This window comes from Macrobrachium nipponense, chromosome 2 (assembly GCF_015104395.2).
Source record: "Macrobrachium nipponense isolate FS-2020 chromosome 2, ASM1510439v2, whole genome shotgun sequence".
In the NCBI taxonomy this organism is placed as follows: domain Eukaryota; kingdom Metazoa; phylum Arthropoda; class Malacostraca; order Decapoda; family Palaemonidae; genus Macrobrachium; species Macrobrachium nipponense.
The window spans coordinates 76,977,986-77,001,196 of NC_087201.1; the positions used below are offsets into that span (position 1 = coordinate 76,977,986).

Sequence of the window (23,211 nt, forward strand, 5' to 3'; positions counted from 1 at the left end):
CATTTAAAAGTTAGCCTAATACTTATGTAAAGATGATTCCTCTCTCTCTCTCTCTCTCTCTCTCTCTCTCTCTCTCTCTCTCTCTCTCTCTCTCTCTCTCTCTCTCTCTCTCTCTCAGTTAGCAACACAACTAATAGTTATATTATTCCAAATAAAAAGCACTGTTTTTTTTTTTTTCATGAAAAGGAATTTCAGAACATAGAGAAAGGGACAGAATATATAGAATTTCTTAAAATTGGTTGCGAAGACTTCTAAAAATAGATGGTTGGTCGGAAGGGGGAAAGAAGAGAGAAATACCGTGGTATGATCTTCACACACACCTATATTTTTACTAAACATTATTTCTTTTTTTACGGGTAATGTATTAGGCTAACTTTTAAATGAAATTACAGTAATTTTAATTTCATTTAAAAGTTAGCTTAATATTTAGGGAAGATGATTAGGGTCATATTTAGTGTTCAAACTCTAGAAGGTATGCGTTTATCAACATTTTTAGAGACCGAACCAAACTTGTGCGAAAATTCCCTATACGCAAGGAGGTTCCAGAACCTTACCTCACATAAGTTCGGGGTATTATTGTACAGCGATGTAATTATTGGGTAAGTACGTATGTGTAAAACTTAATGTTATTATGAAAATGAAAGTGTAGTTGTCACAGAAACAACTTTGCTTTACTCTCTGGGAGGAAGGTCTTTCTTTGGAACTTTGTCACCTTCCTCAAGGCTAACAAAGAGTCCACATTGGTGTCAACTGATACTTTTTCTTGAGGGGTATACTGGATGTTTTCAGAGATTGAGTTTCATGGCAAACTTGTTGCAGTTTTGGATATGGGACAACCTGAGACAACCTGCTTTATTGAGTATGGTGGTGCTGAACTTAATCTTTCCAGACCCCCCTTAGCCGGGTAGTGCCGTCTGTGTGCCTCACATAGTGCACTGTAGGCATTGCTTAAGGGTCTTTGCAGTGTCCTTTCGGCCCCTAGCTGCAACCTCTCTCATTTCTTTTTCTGTAGTACCTCAGTTCATATTCTCTTTCTTTCATCTGCCTTTGCACCCTCTAAAAATAGTTTCTTAGTGCAATTGCAAGGTTTCCCTTCTGTTACACCTTTAGAACCTTCTTACTATCAATTTCCCTTTCAGCACTGAATGACCTCATAGGTCATAGCACTTGTTGTTAGGCCTACTTTCTATATTCTGTTCTCTTTCCCGACTGGAGAGTGAACACCTGGGTTACTGGTTTATGACAGTAGTGAGTTTTTTTTTTCTTTGGATTCTTGTGTTAGCAAACTCAGGAAGCCCACACACAAGTTCCTGTTGTTTCAGATACAACTTGCTTGGGGATGCACCAATCTTTAGTTCCTTTTTTAGAGGCAAGCTGTGAGAACAACCCCACCTTCTCTTGTGACTTAGAAGTTTTCTTTTCAGATGATTGAGACTACGACAGGACAACGGACTGTACATGTGAATGCCAGCTAGTTTCCCCAGGGATGCTTTTGTGGTTGAATGCACCCATTGAGGGGTAGGAGACACTTCTGAGCATTGCTGAGAATGCTGAGTCTCTTTAAAGCTGATGACTAGATCCTTTTTACACCATCTCTATAATTGGAGACAGGTAACCAGGGTCATTGGCCCCTAATTTCTCTTATAGCAAAGAAATTGCTGGAGATTCCAGGTTCTGAGCTTACATCTTGCTATTGTTTGGCACAACTGGTAACTCTGGGGCTTGTTCTTCTCCTTGCTTACTTTGGCTAAAGCATAGAGAAAAGGTTCTTTCCTGGAAGACAACTTTAAAACTGAGGTTTTTATCGCCAGTTTACCTTTTAAGCACATTGTCAGCAGGAGGATGCTTTCTCCTGTGCCACTGGTGAAATCTTGGGTTCCCTTGTGTCAGTGCTAAGTAATTTCTAGTTAACCTTAGATTCAGCTGCTCATATCTATCTGTTGTCTCCAGGTATTGAAAGCACTGGCACTTCATGCCTGGATGTTTCCCATCCTCTCTCTCCTGGTGAGAGGGTCCTATCCTTGCTCATAGTTGGAGTTCTCAGATACTTCTGTTCCTTGAGCTGCTGTCTACAGGACTAGAATTGTCTCCAATTATTGATGTGGAGACAAGGTATCTCTGGTCAGAGCTATTTGTTTGTAGATATCAGTCGTATTGTGTTCAGTTTTCACCTACCTTTACCATAAAGCTTCTTTCTGCCTTAGGTTCTTCGAAAGGTTTGTTAACCTTCAACCCAGGTTTGATGCTAACATGCTAACAGTAGATCTTTCCTTTTCAAGGGAGACCTTTTGTACTCCTGACAAGCTATAACAATCTCCTTTACCATGAAGCTTCTTTCTGCCTTGGTTTTTTGGAAAGGCTTTGTCAACCTTCAACCAGAGTATGATGCTAGTAGATCTTTCCTTTTCAAGGGAGACCTTTTGTACTCTTGAGAAGCTGTAACAATCGCCCTCGGTCAAGGATTCAACCCCAGAGGAACGTAACTCCCTCCTTTAGGGGTTTGACCCATAGCCTGCACGAGTCTTTCACGGGTTGTCAGACCTAGGTCTGAATCCAGAGCCTTTGGGTTAACCCCAACATCTGCAAGGTATTGGCTAGTCGTCTGGGCTCTCGTATGTAGTCGCACTTGAGAATGGACTCTGTACTTTGTAACAAGATTCAGAATGGTTTTTTATGAACCTGTCGTGTCCTCTTTGAAGAACTTCAGTAGGATTATTGCAAGGTACTAGTGAGTTTGGTTGAGTGCTGCAGTAGCAACTCTTTGGTTAGCACGAACAGAGCATAGGAAAGTCTTTCAAGCACACTTCCTCCTGTCTCTGTAAGTTGGTCCGGGGCCATTGTCTCTTCCAGGGTGGAGAAGAATTGCAGCCCAGATGAAAGCTCATGATAGTCGGGGCATCACCCTATTGTTTGCCCTTTGTAGGAACCTGTCAGCCTTAGATGTTATGTAAAGAGGTGATTGGGTATGATCATCTATAAGTTGTTTTACCTGAGGAATGTCGCCCACTATCCTTGGACACTTTCCATGGACCAGGGGTGACTGCTGAATGGGTCAGTTAGAGAGCACATTACGAGTGACTAGTTTTTCTCCCTTTCTCTTACTTCCTTATTCTCTGGTAAATGGAGAGTCAGAGTGCCATTCAGTATACAAGCTGGACGGACATGGGTGCAGGTTAGCTATCTGACTGAGCACCAGTCTTTTCATTGTCAGTGAAGTAATGCAAGTTCCCCTCAAGTCTTGGCAAAAGGAAAGGAGGGCAGACAGTGAAACAAGCTTGTTGATCATATTTACCTGCTTTATTATCTCTTACACTTCAGTTGGGTTCTTACAGGCTAAGTAATGGAGTATAAACCCTTTTATTCAACGGTCCAGAAGTCTAGCATCTGCTACATCTTAGTGGACCTTGAAGGTAACACCCCAGGTTGACCGAACCTACCAGTTGGTTCAGAGATTTGCCCAGGTTCTTCCATCTAGTGGGTAAGTCTCTTATATAAAGAACAAGGTTTGTATTTATGTACGAACGCTCAACAAATTTTTAAAGTAATTTGTATTTTTCATAACATACAAACCTAATTTTTTTTTTAATTTATGGCCCACCTCAGCCACCCCTCACTCTGGTATCTGGGCAGGAAGACAAAGAGGAGTGCAGACTGACAAGCCCTGCCTGTTGGTAGTTGACTACCCTGTCAATAAGTGCATGGTCATTCCAGCTCATGTTTACAAATGAAATCCTATGTAAAGAGCTTTAGGTATGTATTTTAGGAAAATACAAATTACTTTTATTAAGATTTGCTATATTTTTTAGCATATAGTTTGGAGAGTTTTCAATAAGTCATGCCTTTGTTTAGTTGAAATATTAATGTCTTGTACTTTCAGTGCTGGTGACATAAAAGACTTGAAGATCTTAGCCAGCCAGGACATCAAAGATACTTGTACAACTAGTAAGAAATCAAGTCCCATTAAAGACTGTCTACAGCTGGAGAGTATCAAGACAGAACATATGAAATGGCAGTCAGCGCATCCATCCCAACCACACCAAGAAAGTTTGTCTCATCAGGACACTTACAAAATTAGGCCTATATCAGAAACAAAATGTCAGTATCATCTGGATAATCATAAATTTAGGACAGTTAAGCAGAAAGATGATGCTGACCTAGCCCATGAAGTTCAGCCTTCAACCCCTAAACCAAATTCTTGTATTGGAGATGTGTACTCGTATAGTTCACATACATCATTTTACAAGTAAGAATGAACATACTATTTATATTTTAGAAGTTTGAATACTTTTTTAGTTACTTGTATTGCGAGTCATGTTATTAGAAATTGTTCTTATGATGGCAACATAAGAATTATTTGGGAATTGCATCATACTTACCTATACCAGGAACATTACTCACTTCCTTAAGGTACTAACTGCTTTCTGAATGCTAGTAAAAAATTAGGTAATAGTAAAAGGGATCCTTGGTATGGTCTGATGCTATAAATGAAAACAATTACCAGTGTGAGAAAGGACACAATCTTCTGGTATGTACAAGGTTTAAGTAATTGTACAATAACAATTGTTTCATTAAAACCTCTAATTTTATGTATGCAACTTACCAAGTAGTTACATAGCTAGTTTCTAAAACTGTCGGCAGCTAGAATTTTTGAAATTCGCAGTAGCGCTAGTTTGTTTTGGTCAGGTGATACCCCCTGCCCACTGTCGGGGGAGTAAGGAGCCAACACCGTACGAAAATCAGTTGTTTCTGCCAGCTGGTACTGTTAACACAGTTTTAGTAGTCAGCGGAATTTTTGGAATTCTTTACCGTCGCTCATTGTTGGAGTTACTTGGTGAAGTACTCTTAAAATATTGGTAGCTTTTGTTTTCAGTGATTAGCTATTTAGGAATTCAAATAGTTTTAAATATTTTTGCACTGAAATTAACTAGTTTCGAATTGGTCTACATAATGTCAGACACTAGTACATCTGGGATTAGGTATTGTAGTAAAGGCTGCAATACTAGGGTCGCTAAAGCTTTTAATGATCCACATTCAGTTTGCACAGGTTGTAAGGGACAGACTTGTACGCCAGATCAAACATGTGCAGAATGTATTAATTGGGATCAAAGAACTTGGAAGATCTTGACTAGCTACACAAACAAGTTAGAGATTAAAAAGAGAAAAGCAGCTTCTAGAGCTAGAGCTAAAAGCTTAGTTAGTCAGGAGTTGTTTAATGATAATTTGTCTCTTTCTGAACCTTCCTAACCACCTGTCATTCCCAGTCCTATTCTTGGCTCTCTCACACCCATACCCGATGCTGTGGCCAATTTAGTTAGAGGCAAGAGTAGATCAGAAATTTTTTATCATGCTCCAAGTAATGGAGAAATTAGGAGCGTCTGTGAAAACCCTAATGGACAAGGTAAGTGGTGAAGTGAGTGCAAGTGCAAGTGTTGTGGAGGAGGTGGCTGTTCGGCCCACTGATTCTCCTAGGCAAAGGTCCCTGTCAAACTCCCCAGAACCTGGGAGGAGGCATACTGGTAGCCCAAGGGAGGTCAGTGGGGTCTGCCCACGAGCAGTCGCCCCCTCAGGCGATTCTGTGGACAAATCCCAGATCACAACAGAGCGCCATTGGAAAGGCGTCTCTAAAGGAGTACCGCTTTCGTCTAGTGCTTCCAGCTCCGGCAAGTCCTCTCCCAGGTGCCAGTGGCAATTCCATGACGAGTCCCGTCCATTGAAAAGGAGGGCTCGTAAGTTGTCTCCCTCTCCAGTCCCCTGTAAAAAGGCTAGCCCTTTCCAAAAAGAACACCCTTTGTGTAGTTTTTGGGACTCTCCAGAGAGATTCTCTCAGGATACAGCAGGAGAGGGACGTCTTAGTGAGAGGATCGCATCCTCTCACTCGTTGCAAATGTTTTGGATTCGTTCTCGCCAGTGATTCCCACGTCGCCAGTGTCTTCTTACATGAGAGACAACCAGGAAGACTCCAGGAAATTACCAAAACTGGTATGTACTGTCCTTTTCGGCTCAAAAAGCGTTAAAGGAAATTAACCTTTGTCTTGAGGATAAGAGGAGTCAAGGCAAAGTTAACTTTAGCTTGCCTCCTTGTCTTTCAACGACGAGACATTTATGTTACGGTTTGAAGTTATTAGTTTCCTGGACTGGACAGTAGGAGCCTTGGGATGTAAACTCAGAGTTATTCCATGTTGAATGAGGAAGCCTTTGCAGACATTTTGGGAGTGATCTCCTGTTTAGATAAGGGGATTAGAGACAGATCCGCTGAACTAGCCTCTCTTTTCATGTTAGGTATCCTAAAGAAGAGAGAGCTGTGGTGTTCTTTTACATCTAAGGGAGTATCTCATACTCAAAAGTCTACCTTACTGTATTTGCCTTTGGATAAGAAGCACCTGTTTCCAGACGAGACAGTAGTGCTAGTTGCCTCCGAATTGCAGAAGAAAGCAACACAGGATCTTCTCTCGCAATCCACTAAACGTACTAAAGAAAATATTCCTAGTGTACGTCCCTCGCCAGCTAGCTGACGACAACCCTTTCGGGCCAGGGATTCGGTAGATATTTCCCAAGATCAAGGGGTAATGCATGTTTCACCCTTAGATCTATTAAAAAATCCACAACCAACCCATTGATCAAGAAGTAATGTATCGGTCCTTCATGCACCAGTAGGAGCGAGACTCCATCAATTTTGGAAAGAATGGGAAGCAAGAGGGGCGGAACCTTAGATCGTAAAGGTTTTAAGAGAAGTACAGGTAGTGTTCGAGATATGATAATTCGTCTTACAATAATCCGATGTTACGATGGGGTTAGCAATTAATACAGAAAAGAAAAAAAAAAGTTGAAAATACGTATTTTTAAATTTCGCGCACAACGAGCGCAGGCAGCAGCATACTGCGCTGTACAATATGTTGGCCCGAGAGCGGGAGGCTGGTGTAGTTACGGCGGCAGCTAACGAGTCCAACCTCACTTGCTCTCGCGCTGAACCAAATAAGATTAGGTCAGTGTTTGTTTGTGCTTTTTGTGAGTTTTTTAAGTAAACTAAAACAAAAAACTATGCCTGTTGCTGGTAGTGCAAAAAAGAAGAGGCAATCCATCACTTTGGAGCAGAAATTGAAGATAATAAACCAGCGCGAAGGTGGAAAGGCAGTCATGGTTATCGCGCGTGACAAATGTTTATCGCAATCGACGGTATCCACCATCTTAAAAGGACAAGAAATGTATAATGGATGCTGTAAAGACATCTGCTTCTGTTCATTCAAGGGTTATATCAAAGAGGAGGATAGAGCCTTTGGAAGAAATGGAGCAGTTACTGGTCACGTGGATGGAGCACCAAATACAAAAGGGTATGCCACTCACCCTCTTGACCATTCAGACAAAGGCATGCATGCTTTTTGAAGAACTGAAGTAGTAGTATGATGATAACCACTACAAAAGTTTTACAGCAAGTGCTGGATGGTTTCGTCGTTTCAAGAACCGCCATAATTTTCAGTGTGAAAATTAGCGGTGAAGCAGCAAGCGCAGATGCCGACGGAGCAGCTAAGTTTAAGGATGCTTTACACAAGATCGTCGTCAATGAAGGGTACTTGCCAGAGGAAATCTTTAATGTTGAAGAAACTGGGCTTTATTGGAAGCGTATGCCACAATGGTCTTACATCCACAAAGAAGCAACAGCGATGCCTGGGTTTAAGGCATACAAGGATCGATTGACTCTTCTGCTTGGGGGAAATGTGGCTGGGTATAAACAAAAGCCCTTTATGATTTATCACTCAGAAAATCCGAGGGCATTAAAAAACACGGACATGCATACACTTCCTGTGCATTACTGTCATAATAAAAAAGCGTGGATGACTGCAATGCTGTTCGAAGACTGGTTCATTCACTGCTTCATTCCGGAAGTGAAAGATTATTGTAGGAAAAATAACATCCCTTCAAAATTCTTCTGATTCTCGACAATGCTCCTGGCCACCCTCAGCACATCGGAGATATTAACAAGAATGTAAAAGTTTTGTTTCTGACACCAAAGACAACTCTCATACAACCCATGGATCAGGGTGCTGTGGCTACGTTCAAGGCGTATTATCTTCGGAACACGTTTGCGCAGGCTGTTTAGGCTACGGATAATGAGGAGAAAGATCTCAGAACTTTCTGGGAAGAATTTAGTGCTCTTAACTCCATTATGAACATTGGAAGGGCGTGGAAGGAGGTAAAGAAAGAGTGTATGAATGGTGTCTGGAAAAATCTGCTAAAAGTGTATGTGAACTTGTTTAAAGGTTTCGATCAGAATGAAGAAGTAGTGGAAATCAATAAAAAGATCTTGATACTTGGGAAAAGTTTAGATTTAGAAATTGATGAGGAAGATGTAGAGCTAACGGCAGAGGATTTAATTGCACTTGCAGAAGAGAAAAAAAAGCAGAAGAGGAAGAAGAAATGAAAGAAGAGCCGTAGCGAATGTTTACAACTAAAAAACTGGCAGAGGCATTTGCTTTATTTGATCAAGGACTGAAACTTTTAAGTGAAATGGATGGGGACGAGGAACGGTTTGCCAAAGTTCAGAGAGCTCATCAAGACAATGTTGCATGTTACTGATTAATTTATGAATAGCGAAAAAACGCACTGTGCAACCTACAATGGATTATTTCTTCAAGATAAAGACTCCAGTCCCTTCAGCTTCCCCCCGCCTATACCCTCACTTGAGATTCGATCTTGTACGTCTCGAAACAGTTGTTTCCTCGAAACGCCTGAACTAACAGAAGGAGAAATTCTATCTGAAGAGGAGCGAATTGATGATCCTGCTGCTTTATCATCCTCCTCCTCTTCCGATCTTTAGTTATACGTAGCCATGAACAGCCTGACACCGATCATGTATGCCGACAACGGACCGAATCTTGGTGAGTACTCTTTGCACTAGTCTTATTCTTATTATTTAATTTCCTTTTATAGTTAATTATCATAAGTCATTCTGCATTGAACCACCCGAATTAGCTGATATTAATAATTACTGTACCATATATGTATAGGTATACTGTGTAGTGTAGGCTAATATTCCATATATGTATATAGCCTATATGGTACCGATTAACTTAGTGTAGGCTAGGCTATATTCGAGATAAGATTTTCTCAACTTATGATGGGTTTTTTGGGAGCTAACCCCATCGTAAGTAGGAGAATACCTGTATACAATATTCTGTTCAAGAGAAAGCCACAGTTATCGGGCTCTCCAATAGCTTTGATAGCTTACACAGAAAATTCAAAGAAATTCATCGCCCTTTCGGAAGAGGTTTCGTCCCTCTTGCAAAAGAAAGCAATAGAGTTGTAGAAGAGCCACTAACCCCAGGTTTTTACAATAGTCTGTTCATTGTCCCCAAGTAATCGGGGGGGTGGAGACACGTATTGGACTTAAGCACTCTGAACCAATATGTGCAGAAGACAAAGTTCAAGATGGAGAAGAATCAGTCTGTTCTTTCATCAATACATCAAGGGGATTGGATGATCTCCATCGATATGGAGGACGCATATTTTCACATTCCAATACACCAAAACTCAGAGGTTTCTGCGTTTTGTCTTCAGGAACAAAATATACCAGTTCAGAGCACGGTGTTTCGGGCTTTCGATCACACCACAAGTGTTCACCCAAGTGCTAGCTCCCATTGCGAAATGGTTACATCTAGTCGGGATAAGGATATCCCTTTACTTGGACGATTGGCTTCTCTGGTCACAAGCAAAGGAGAGGTGCACGAAGGACCTTCAGAAAACCCTGACTTTAGCTCGGGAATTAGGATTCTTAATAAACGGACGAAAGTCACAGTTACTCCCCAGTCCGGAACTAGTCTATTGGGGATGAGGATCAACTCAGTGAGTTTTTGGGCTTTTCCATCCCCACAAAGAATCGAGTCATGCCTACAGAAGGTAGAGAAATTTCTAGTTCTCCAGGAATGCTCTGCAAAGGAAGGGATGAGTCTTTTGGGCACACTATCCCCAATAGAATAGTTCGTGACACTAGGGAGACTGCATATGAGGAACCTACAGTTCTTCCTCAGGGCGAACTGGAACAGAAAGAAGTTTAATGTTCTGTATCACACAAGAAATAAAGGTGGACCTGCAATGGTGGAAGTTAAAGAGACAGACTTGCAGAAGGGAGATCCCTCCTCCCCCCTGAGCCCCAATCTAGTGTTCTTTTCAGACGCATCAGATCAAGGTTGGGAGCGATTCTGTGGGGAAAAAGAAGTATCAGGCATTTGGAATGCACAACAAAAACAGTGGCATATAAATTGGAAGGAACTGACCGCCATCCACTGGGGATTGTTGAAGTTTGCGGATGAAGTTCGCAACAAAGTAGTGGCGATACATTCAGACAGTACGACAGTGCTCTCGTACATAAGGAAACAAGGAGGGACACACACTTTTTCTCTTTGCGAGACGGCAAGGAGCATGCCCTTATGGGCGAATTGGAATCATACCACATTAATAACAAGGTTCGTTCAGGGAAAATTCAACGTACTCGTGGACGAACTAAGTCTCAGGAGGCAAGTACTTCACACGGAATGGATGATGAACCCAGTGGTATGCCTCGAATTATGGAAACTCTTGGGGAAACCTATGATAGATCTGTTTGCCACAGCAAGAAACCATCGTCTCCCCCTTTACTGTTCACCAGCCCGGACCTGAAAGCATGGGTGACAGATGCGATGGTTTTGGACTGGTTGAACAAGGACTTGTATACACTTTTCCTCCATTCAAGATGGTGAGAGAAGTCGTCAACAAATTTGGAACACATCACAACTGTTTCGATGACTCTCATTGCTCCATTCTGGCTAGCGCAGGAATGGTTCCCAGATCTTTTAGACCTACTGGTGGATTGGCCAAGGTTACTTCCTCAGAGATCAGATCTACTCAGACAACCCCACTTCAGAAGGTTCCATCAAGGACTATCCACTCTGTCCCAAACGGCGAAGGGGTTTTCAAGACAAGCAGCGAGAACTATCACTCAGTGCAGAAGGGAATCCTCATGTAAGAGCTTGGTGTAAAGAACATAATGTTTCATCTTCTAAAACAACTATAACAGAAACAGCAGATTTTCTATTATATTTGAAAACAGATAGGAATCTGTCTACTGCGACTATCAAAGGTTATAAGGAAATGTTGGGGTCAGTTTTCAAGCACAGAGGATTGGAAGTATCGATGAATAGAGATCTTGCAGATCTCATTAAATCCTTCGATACAGAAAAACCCAAAGGTTCGAAGATATTATCTTGGAACCTAGATGTAGTACTTAAGTGGCTGTCGGAAACTCCGTGTGAGCCGTTGCAAAGAGCATCGTTGAGAGATTTGACGAGAAAGACCCTATTGCTAGTAGCCCTGTCTACAGCTAAAAGGATGAGTGAAATAAATGCCATGGACAAGAGAATAGGATTTGCACAGGGTAATGCGGTTTGCGCATTAACCTTGGGGGTTTTTTTTAGCAAAAAAAGAGATTCCGTCCAAACTGTGTCCTCGTTTATTCAGTATCAAAAACCTCACGGACTTGGTAGAACCGGAAGAAGAAGAGAGGTTACTCTGCCCGGTCAGAGCTCTGAAATGTTATTTACAAAGGACAGAGAAAATTAGGGGCCTGTCCAATCATTTATGGTGTTTGGTAAGGAATCCTGCACACCCGATGTCTAAAAACGCCCTGGCGTTCTTCTTATGTAGTGTAATTATAGATGCTCATTCACAAGTGATAGAAACTAATCTTAATAAACTTAAAGTGAAAGCTCATGAGGTGAGAGCAGTGGCAACCACCCTCTCGTTTAAACACAACCTCCCTTTCGACTCGATTAAACAAGCAACGTATTGGAAATGCAAATAAGTGTTTGCCTCGCTTTACTTGTGTGATATTGAAACAGTCTATGAAAATTGCAGTATGTGTACCCTGGGTCCATATTTAGTGGCTGGCACAGCATTGGGTAAGGGTGTGTAGGAAGTCATACCTTCCTAGCCTATCTCTTCACCTTGAATAAGGTTATTGAGTTTTTAGGGGAGCTTGGAGGTACTATGGATGTACTAAGAGTACCCTTCAGTTAAGTGTATTGTTGGGTATGTTATGGTGAAGGTGATATGTTTTTGCTCTGGTAACATGATGTTATTTGATACTGCGCCCTGGGCAGAGGTATCCTTTGGTTGACCATGCTAGCCATGGACATTCCATAGTTGCATGGGTCCCACTTTTTAGAGGACGAGCCATGGCTATACCGCCACGTCCCTATGAGTCAAGACGAGCGACTTCCAGAGGCAGTAATCAACTGTTCAGCTCTCTTAACAGGTAAGGAACCAACAAGCATTTGCATGGATGCTAGCACTAAGTACTATATATTTTATATTGATTAAATTTTAAAAGATGTGCATATCCATGGATCCCACCTCCTACAATGTGGGATTCAGCTATGTAACTACTTGGTAAGCAGCATACATAAAAATGATATTTTTATGATAAAATAAGATTTTATGTATACTTACCAAGTAGTTACATGATCAAAGCCCACCCTCCTCCCCTCACATGGATACTAGGGCATAAACAACTGATTTTCGTATGGTGTTGGTTCTTCACTCCCCCGATAGTGGGCGGGGGTTATCACCTGACCAAAACAAACTAGCACTGCTGCGAATTTCAAAAATTCTAGCTGCTGGTGGTTTTAGAAACTATAGATGTGTAATTACTTGGTGAGTATACATAAAATCTTATTATATCATAAAAATGTCATATTAATGTATAGTGTACAGTACTTATTGTATGTAATTTTCCCAGGATAAATAGTTTTTTTTTTCTCTGTCCAACAGAAGATAGTTTTAAGATACATTTGCCCACTAAACCCTCATGCATGTATTAAATTAGTAACCTCTCTCTGTTCATACACGGAACAAACCTTCAATCTTAACAATAGGATAATCTAGCTCCAGCTGGAAACCAGTTAGTTAGAAAACAATCAAATATTGTAAAGCAAGGAATCTATGGCATCTGGCAATTCATGCTTATACAAGGTGGAAGCTGGTTACTGACCGGGCCGGAAGCCTTGTGACATGCCGGTCTTTCTTTGACTGCCTTTGCGAATGGTTGCTTGCTTTTGCACTCTCCTTCCCAAGCCAGTTTCTTTGTTAGCCTGTAATTTATTTGTGCTTTAATTTCAGTGTGTGTGTGCTTGTGTGTCTGCTTGTCTTTTATGGATTCCGCCATAAGTTCTAGGCTTCATCAACTTTCGTGTCCGGTCATTCCAGGATTACCATGTTCGAGGTTTTTGCTGTCTTCCATCACTGAACCCCATACAATTGGCAATAGGTGCAGTTCAAATTTTTGTACTATCACTAACCCTTGCCCGGAAGGTAATTTTTGGTCTGTGTTGTAGTGGAAGGCTTTCTAAAAGAAGAGGGAACACTGTAGGATATCTAGATAATTGTCCTTCTTGGGAAGTTTTCTTTCCTCCCCGAGTGGACAATTTGGCATCCCATCCTTTTCTTCCACTGATTTGTCTTCGAAAGTATCGGGACTTGCACAGGATATTTTTGTGTATAATATTCCCCACTCTCTCGTGAGAGGTACTAATCTCCCTCCCGGGAGAGAGGTGGTGACTCCATCTTCCTTTGTTTCAGATACAGGATTGCACAAGATGGTTGCTGTTTGGCTCTCCCTATGCCTACGGGGTTCCCCCTCCTTGGATGGACCTATCGTCGCATTTCATGTCTGCTCGCCTTCCTCCTTTGGTTCCCCCTAGCAGCGCCCCCCCTTCTTCCAGATCTCCCCTACTTTGCTCTCATGTCGCAGCTTATCTCACCGGCATTGAGGCCATTGACTCGAGCTGCCATTCTGAATACTGTGACGTCATTCAAAGCATCCTCCCACCGCCTGTTGCTGTGACATATCCAGCTTTGTCTATGACAGTCACAGTCAGCTGCAGAACCATTGGAGACGTTCCTTCAAGCGATGGTTGATAGGCTGGACTCGTGTTTTTTTGCGAGAGGTTTCCTGTACTATCTAGCATGAAGTGTTGTAGACAGTGAGCTCCTTACCCGTCTTCATTGCCTTCTCCTCCTCCTCCCCCTTGTTCTTGAGTCAGATGTTGAAGGATTCTGGGCTTTGTTGCTTTGTCTTCTGAGGGTAAGGGGTATTTTGCTGTCTTCCCAGCACAGACTTGCCTCCTCCCCTGCATGTACATGGACGTGTTCCAGTTCGTGATGGCCTTCACTCTCCTCAGTCTTCAAGCTGATTCTTTGTCTCCTCAGCCTGTTTGAGTTTGCCGGAAGGATGATAAGGTTCTGATTAAGAGATTGAAGGTGCCTAATACTCAAGTTGGTGGTGATCTTGCACTTTCTAGGAGTTTCCTCTCCCAGACATTTGCTTCCCCTCCTGTCTGCCTCCCAATGAATGTGTTTGTAGTGACAGCTATGAGGCTATTGCTGGTCATGGATGTGAGGCTGTTCGGGGCCGTGGATGAGTCTCAGCCTAGTAGGACTTTTTCACTTCTGCATGATGGAAAGGCTAGCTTTCCCCTGTATCCAAAAAGCCTGGGCTTTCTGTCTCTTGTTCACCAAGGAGTTCCCACTTGCATTGTTCACCCTCCAGAGTTGGGGGTTCTACAGGACAATCTCTTGTGTGTCTTTCTTCATCTCACAACCATGTACGTACTTTGTCACACGGCCGTGTACGTGGTTCGTCGCGTGATCGTGTATGATTGGTCGCTCGACCATATACCTGAGCCCTGTTTTACGGGATCTTTCATCATTTGAGGACTTAGTCCTGCTGGTGGAAGGTGTGACGTTCAGCTTCCAAGGGAAGGTTCTCCAGAGGACTTAGGGGAGGATGAGGATCCTTCTCGGCTGTCTACTTCTCATCGTTGTTCTTCGTTACCAGAGCCAGAGTTTCTGTCTTCTTTTTCAGAGTTTATTATTCTCATTCAGGAGTTCAATAATCTTGAGGCAAGGATGCAGACTCAGTTTTCTATGACCTTCATAAGCATAGAGGCCTTGCTCGGTTTAGGCAGGATGCTAGAGCTTTGTATGATCTTCCTTGTTTTGGGCATTCGCTAACAATTTTGCAGCATGTTGATGCTTTGGTCTTGGGTCGGGATGGCTCCGTGCACTATAGTAGGTCACCTAAGCTTCTCCCCCTCTCCTATGGCATAGAAAGTACTATTTGACTAACGTAGTTCAACTGATGCTTTGACACCTTAATTTGAGTGTGATCTGTTTAACCCTCTTACGCCGACTGGTTGTATTTTACGTTGACATTTTTTGTCTCCCGTGTGCCGACTGGACGTATTTTACGTCGACTTACAAAAGTTTTTTTTAAAATTCGCGGAAAAATACTTATAGGCCTACCAGCCTAAAACTTTTGAATCACGCGCCTTGGGGGATGCTGGGAGTTCACGGATCAAGGTGTTGTTTTGTTTGCAATCGTTACGCAGGCGCGCAACCGTGAATTTCTTTCTTGCCGCACTAAAAAGTATTTGTGACATCTCGGAAATTATTTCGTCACTTTGACAATTTTTGTACCATTGTAAATTAGCCGTTACATGAAGTATTATATATGAAAATGTGCATATTTTTATGTAGAATACAACAATAAAATACTCGTGATTGTAGCTTTTATCAGTTTTGAGATATTTTTATATAAATAACGATAATTGCCAAAATTTCAACCTTCGGTCAACTTTGACTCTACCGAAATGGTCAAAAAATGCAATTGTAAGCTAAAACTCTTATATTTTAGTAATATTCAATCATTTACCTTAATATTGCAACTAATTGGAAGTCTCTAGCACAATATTTTGATTTATGGTGAATTTATGAAAAAACTTTTTCCTTAAGTCCGCGCGGTAACTTCCGAAAAAAATCATACATGCGATTGAGGTAATGTTTGCACCATTTTAAAATTAGCCGTTATATAAAGTTTTTATATATGGAAAATGATGTGCAATTTCATGCACAATACAACTAAAAACAACCCATGGTTGTAGCTTTTATCAGTTTTGAGATATTTTCATATAAATAACGATAATTGCCAAAATTTCAACCTTCGGTCAACTTTGACTCTACCGAAATGGTCAAAAAACGCAATTGTAAGCTAAAATGCTTATATTCTAGTAATATTCAAGCATTTACCTTCATTTTGCAACAAATTGGAAGTCTCTAGCACAATATTTCGATTTATGGTGAATTTATGAAAAAAATAACATTTTCTTTACGTCCGCGCGGTAACTCTTCCGAAAAAATCATACGTGCGATTGTGGTAATGTTTGCACCATTTTAAATTAGCCGTTACATAAAGTTTTATATATGAAAATGTGTGCAATTTTATGTAGAATACAACAAAAAATAATTGAAGGTTGTAGCTTTTCTCATTTTTGAAATATTTGCATATAAATCACGATAAATAGAAAAAAAACCACGTTCGGTCAATTTTGACTCTACCGAAATGGTCAAAAAACGCAATTGTAAGCTAAAACTCTTACAGTCTAGTAATATTCAGTCATTTATCTTCATCTTGAAACAAATTTGAAGTCTCTAGCAAAATATTTAGATTTATGGTGAATTTTAAAAAAAATCTTTCCTTCCCTCCGCACGCGGATTCTCCGCCACAAATCTCCGAAATGCGTACGTCCCATTTTCGGAATATTTGCTCCATTTCATATTAGGCATTTCATAGAGTTTTATATATGAAAATGTGCGCAATTTAATGTAGAATAAAACTAAAAATATTTGAAGGTTGTAGCTTTTCTTATTTCCAAAATAATTGCATATAAAAAATATATAAATAAAAAAATTCGACATTCGGTCAACTTTAACTCGTCAGATATGGTCGAAAACTGCAATTGTAAGCTAATACTCTTACAGTATAGTAATAGTCAATGATTTGTCTTCATTTTGAAAGAAATTGGAAGTCTCTAGGACAATATTTAGATTTATGGTGAGTTTGTGAAAGAAATATTTGTTTACGTCAGCGTGTTACGAATTCATGCATTATTTTGTGATAATATTTTCTGTTGCTTTTATCGTTTTACAATGTGTTATATACCAAAATGATTGCAATTTAGTGTACATTACAACGAAAAAAAAGTAACTTGTTAACTTTAACCGTTTTGCGCACAGCGCGATTTGAATACAATTATATATGAAATTTCGTTTTTGCGCTATCATATATCGCATTATTTATATATGATAATGATAATTTTTTTCATTTCTAATGGTTGCATACTAAACTTCAGCCAATGACAAAAAAGGAGCCGAAAATGAACTCTTAATCTTGAAAACTAAGCGCGCTGTGATTTTTTGAAAAAAAATATTTTTTCCGCTTCCGCGCTCACTCTGAAACACCTCCGGCACACGGGAGACAATTTTTTTTTTACCGCTTCGGCGTAAGAGGGTTAAGGGGGCCGGCCGGCTAATGCCATTTTTTAACGACAGGACTTCGACATTCATACCACTTAATAAGGTGACTTGGGACATCTCCAAACCGCATATGATTTTCGCCTCTGACCTTCGGTTTTGTGACGCCAGGGCAATTTATCCCGAAAATAACCATTTTTCAAATTCTATCTCCTCCCTTGATATTTAATATTAAGACCTGGGATTACTACCATATATAGACCTGATGTCGACCTCCAATGAAATGGAGTTTTTTTTTTCTAAAAGTCATTTTTCTGCTAGATATGAATTTTTCAATATGGTAAAAAAATAAACCCTATAAATCACAAGAAAAAAATTTATAAAAAAAAGACGAAACAAAAATTGGAAAAAGGGCTCTATTTGATTGTTCTATAATGTCTTTCTGAGTTATATACCAAATTCCAATGTTATAGCTTCAAAACTAAGTGAGGAGATAGATTTTGAAGGTCAATAAGTATAGTTTTGAGATACGGGCGTTCAAAGTTTTCCTTCGTATTTCTATAAAGAGAATGTTAATAAATAATGATTATTATGAATGTATATTTTTTTTTTGTGTATTAATAAACCAAAACTATTTTATTTATCATAATTTAATCATAAATGATGATCCCTTTGCTCATATATCGTAGCCTGGGGCACTGCTTGAGGCACTCCTTCCTACATTACCCCCTCTCTCCCCTTCACTAACTTGGCTTATTACAGCGAATTTACTTCTGTATGTTAGCGAGATGTTTTCCTTGTATTTTCCTCTTTGGCATGATGACATTCTTGCCGAAACAAAGATAAACAAACGTAAATGCAAGAGAATGTCAAAGGTGAAACTCAAAGGTGTACTCTCTTTTTACAAAGACAATTTAATAAATCGTGATTATTATGAATTTCATATTCCATTTTGGGTATTAAAAAACCAAAACTATGTTATTTATCATAAATAAGATCTCTTTGCTCAAAGATCGTAGCCTTGGGCACAGTGTGACGTGTGCTGTCAGGCAAGAATGGGGCGTTACTAGACAACCCTCCCCTCTCTCTTCACTAACTACGAGTATATTATGATATTCTGTAATAATACTTGAGCGATTTTTCTTCGTCTGTATGTTAGCGAGATGTTTTCCTTGTCTTTTCCTCATTGGCATGATGAACTTCTTGCCGAAACATACATAAACATACGTAAAAGCAAGCGAATGTCACGAGGTGAAACTCGAACGTGTAATCTACTTGACGTCTATGGTCCAACTGATTCATGATTGAACCAGATACTCGCTTCAGATGCTTCTGCGAGCCACGGAATCTCTACAGATGCCATTTCTCACAATTTCTTTGCCAATGATTATCAAAATTTACGATAACAGAAGGAATATTGCATTTTCTTGTACGGATGAATGTTTTAGTCTTATTGAGTTATGTTTACTAATTACCCTGTAACTACGAAAGTAAGAGGAATTTTGACGAAATATTTCGTATACGTATTCTCAATTACCATATGAAGCTCCATGAATTTTTTCATGACTGCATTTTTCGCCCTATACCACCATATAGTATAGGGGTTCCGGCCTGCCCCCTTAAAGCCTGGCTTAACCCTTGGTCAGGTAAGGGCTGACAGCCCTTCGTTGACTTCTCAAGAAGCCTCTGCTCTAAAGTCTACTGCTTCTGCTTTCCAGACCGTGTTGTGGCTGGAATTGTGTTCTACTGCTGTGGCCAGGATAGCGTCGTGTGTCTCTGATGGAGCTTGCCCTGCTTTATCAGGTAGCTGCAGTCTTTGCATAAGGCCATCTCTTACTTGGGCCACCTCAGTGCTAATTTGTGGGCCAACCTGCTCTTGAGTAGGAGGGACACGGCCTTATCAAAGGTGGTAGGTTCAGTGGATTCAAGAGTCCTTGTCGTCTCTTTGGAATGGGGACCTCCTGGAATCGCAATTTCTCTTTCTGAGAATGCAATTAGAAGATGCGATAGACCAATGGTGTGCTGATACCAAGGATAGGCTGGTTCAGCAGGCAGTCTCCAAGTCGGAGGCTCGCTCTCGCCCTCCACCACCTCCTCCAAGGCAGAGTAGGCGGTCTCCTCCAAGAAAGTCTGCCAAGCAGTTAACATCCATTAGGGCTCCTCAGCCTACTGCTCCATCTAAGTCTAAGCAGCAGCAATGCCCCTTTCAGCTTCACCCCTACAAGGTAGGAAGGTGGGCTAGAGAAAGGGGTTGCAGCTAAGGGCCAAAGGGACACTGCAATGAACCTTGAGTAGTGCCTGTAGTTTGAAGGACACTGAGAGTACTAAACCCCCTAAGGAGAACAACGGAGCTTGGACAGTCTTTACTTGGAGTTCACGAGATAGACATAGCATGGAGAGGTGAGGTTTCGAGAAAAAACAAATAAAAAGGAGAGACAATTTGCCATTCCAACTGACAGAAAACTAAAAGCCTTTTGAGAACTTCCACCATTATATATTATGGACTCATTTGCACCTTCCATATGTTTTACAGTTGTGGGGGGGAGGAGATGCCTGGCATGTTATTGGGCCAAATGGCAATACATTCCCAGTAGTTTTGATTACAATGATTTTCTCTCTATTTTATCTACGGTTGTATTAACTTTAAGGGAGTTTTATCCTTGTTGCTGATGCACAATAATAGTCATTAGCAATTTGAACAGCTTTCTCGGCTTCAGTTAGAACTTGGTTTAAATTTAACAGCATATTGCCTTGCTGATTTTTTATCTATAGCAAATAAAGTTATTACATAAAAATATATCAGTTCTATTCTACATAACGTCATTTATAACATAACTACGGTAATTGTTTACTATCATATGATGTTTGAAATACAAGCCAAATGGATGTTGCTGGTATCCAATTTGGTTGTAGTACTTAGCAAAAAAAGTAGAGTTCCCCAAGTCCAGGAATGTAACCCCCCTTATTTTTGTTATTTCTTCTGGGAAAAAATATGTTTAAATAACATGATTTTAATTAAGGCAAGCTCTCCAGGAACGTAACCCTTGCGTTAATTGAGAGGTGACTGTAATGAGTTCCAGGAATCTCAGGATGACCTTCGTGGCACTTCTTTGGCCACAGGCAAAGTGGCTCCCAGACCTTCTATCTCTTCTATCAATGGTTCCGAGAGAAAGTCCCCCCATGGAACAACCTCCTTTGCCAGCCTCTTGTTGAAAGGTTCCACCAGTCGGTAGGGTCCCTATTGCTTCGTGGCTGGAGACTGTCCAGTATCTCCTGTGAGCTAGAGGCTTTTCTCGCAAAGCAGTGGGCCAGATGTTTAGCTATCTCAGGAGGTTTTCGTCTGTGGTTTATCAGGGCAAGTGGGCCGTCTACTGTGATAGGTGTCATTAATGAGTTCTCTCTCCACTCAGAACTTCTGTTAAGCCGATAGTGGATTTTCTAATCTCTCAGAAACGAGAAACATTTTTCTGTCACGGCTGTCAGAGGCCACAGGGTTGCCTTGGGGTTGGTCCTGTGCCTGAAGGGCATGGACATCTCTTCATCCTGGTAAATCTCGATGTTGCTCAGGAGTTTCAAACAATCCTGTTCACCAAGAGAATTCAAACTCCAATGTGTGACCTTACTCTGGTCCTGAGTAGTCTCGCTGGAGCTCCAATTGAGCCACTCCATTGATCGTCAGACAGGAATCTGACTCTAAAGGCAGATTTCATGTTGGCCTTGGCTTCCTCGAAGAGAGTAGGAGAGCCTGAGTTATAACGTTAAACACATCAGGGGTTGGGAGCCTGTGGCCTTTGAATTTGTTATAGAATTTGTAGCTAAGACTAAAAATCCCTCTGTGCTTGATGATAGATTTCCCTCGTTTTCAATTCCCTCCATGAATGAGTTTGTGGACAGCAATCTGCAGGAGTCATTGCTTTGTCCCATCGGAGCTCTGCACTGCTATCTAAAAAGGACTCATATTATAGACTTTTTGTTAGCACAGGCCAGTCCAAAAGGGAAGTGTCAAAGAGCACCATTTAATTCTGGCAGGGCGAGGTGATCAAACAGGCATACTCCTCACCTGTCCCAAAGTCTGTGCAGGCAAGAGCACATGACATCAGAGGAATGAGTTCCTCTCTGACATTTAAGAAGAACTTGTCTGTTTGTAAGGTTTTGCATGCTGGTTCCTGGCTTCGGCAGACCATATTCACTTCCTTTTAACTGAAGGACGTTGTCCACAGGTCCTTAGTCACATTTTCCTTGTGTCTCTTGTGGCTGCCCAACAAGTTGTATAGCTTATCCAGTGCCCCTGGTAGGATAGTCTGTATCCTACCTAAGATGATTGTGTGGAAGAGAGAATGATTGAGTTGTCTGGTTTCCTTTCTTTTTTTTTTCCTTTCTTCCCATGGGCAGGTTGAAGAATAGACTTGTCATATGCTGGAACTGGTCTGATCCAGGTGAGTGTGGCATCCATACTGGTTGCAGTTATTTGGTTTGTTCCTATACAATAAACAAATCTGCTTTTCAGTAGCACTTACTCATCTCTATGGCAAGGGGAGGGAGGAGTGGTAACAACCCCTGTGGCCTACATGGTTTGTTACTTGAACAGACAAGAGTTCTTTTTACCTTCCAGGAATGCAATGAATTGGGGCATGTCTCATTGTATTTAATCCCAGCAGGTTGAGTTTTTAGATATTTGCTTATCTATTCTCTCAGGGGCTCAGACCCCCTTCTTTAGAACTCGATCTTCTAGGAAGGGTGGTCAGGTAGGCTGAACCCCCAGTTGGTTTACGGTACTTGTACCTCCCTCCAAGTGCAAGTTTATCCAATTGTTAAGACAGAAGGTTTGCTCCATGTATTAACAAATGACAAACCTGAGGTCTTAACGTTAATTGCCCACCTCTAGCTGCCCCTTTCATATCCAGGGTTGGAAGAAAGACTGACCCGTCACGAGCCCGGTTGGTGACCAGCTTCCACCTTGATTATGCATGGGTTTCCAGATGCCACAAATTCTTTACTTTATAATGTGATTGTTTTTTAACTGGTTTCCAGATAGCACTAGAAAATTATCCTATTGTTAAGACCTCAGGTTTGTTAGCTATGAAAAATACAAATTTATTAAGAATTTTTCATTTTCATGATCTAGCAGTGCTGTCAGCTGCTCTTTAATCTAAAGGATTTCTTACAAACTTTTGTTCTGATTTATTTCCCATTTAAAATATAATTCCTTGCAGCTATTCATTTTTCTTGCTGCCTTTACAGATAGGTCAGTAAGACTCACGTAAGGTCTGTGAAATCCTCCTCCTCCTCCTCCATCATCTTGGAACAGCTGTTTGCTCTGCACAACAGAGCCATTAGGCCTACATGTAGAGTGCCATTTATTTCAAGGGTAGTGCCTCCAAAAGGCATACGTACTTCTATGGGGCAAAGGATAAAGTAACTTTAGATTTTGTAGCAATCCCAACACCATGGATCTCACTACCTTGCATAGTTACCACAAGTGTGGCTATTAGTTGATACATACCAGACAGTCCAGAGGGCAGTTGTGTGGTGAGAGTTCCTTCTGTCTGACTTAGAAAAGACTGGTGATCCTGGGAAAATCACATTGATATTAGGCATATACTGTGCATGAGTAATAGCTTTGTATGAAAGACCCTTTTCTTTTTGTTGTAAAAACAATGTTTTCATGTGTCGAGTTATATTTTCTATGTAGTTATGGAAATGATTAAATGAATACATGAATTAAATAAATTTTTCTTGTGAAATATGTGTGGTGTTGATATTACTGTAGCCATACAATGAGCACCATGATTCAAATTTTTATTTAAAACAAAATTTAATGCTGACATTATAATTCAAGGTTAGGCATTTTCCAAATAGTTTAACAGTTAATGT

At 40.8% G+C, this 23,211-nt stretch overlaps 1 protein-coding gene across 1 annotated transcript in view; it reads left to right on the top strand.

Annotated features, from left to right (window-relative positions):
* LOC135220676 (enhancer of mRNA-decapping protein 3-like) overlaps positions 1-23,211 on the top strand; it is a 101,891-nt gene that overhangs the window by 15,286 nt on the left and 63,394 nt on the right. Inside the window, exon 3 of the mRNA XM_064258055.1 lies at positions 3,878-4,243. Within this exon, the coding sequence (XP_064114125.1) occupies positions 3,878-4,243 (366 nt within the window). The remainder of the gene's footprint in view (positions 1-3,877; positions 4,244-23,211) is intronic.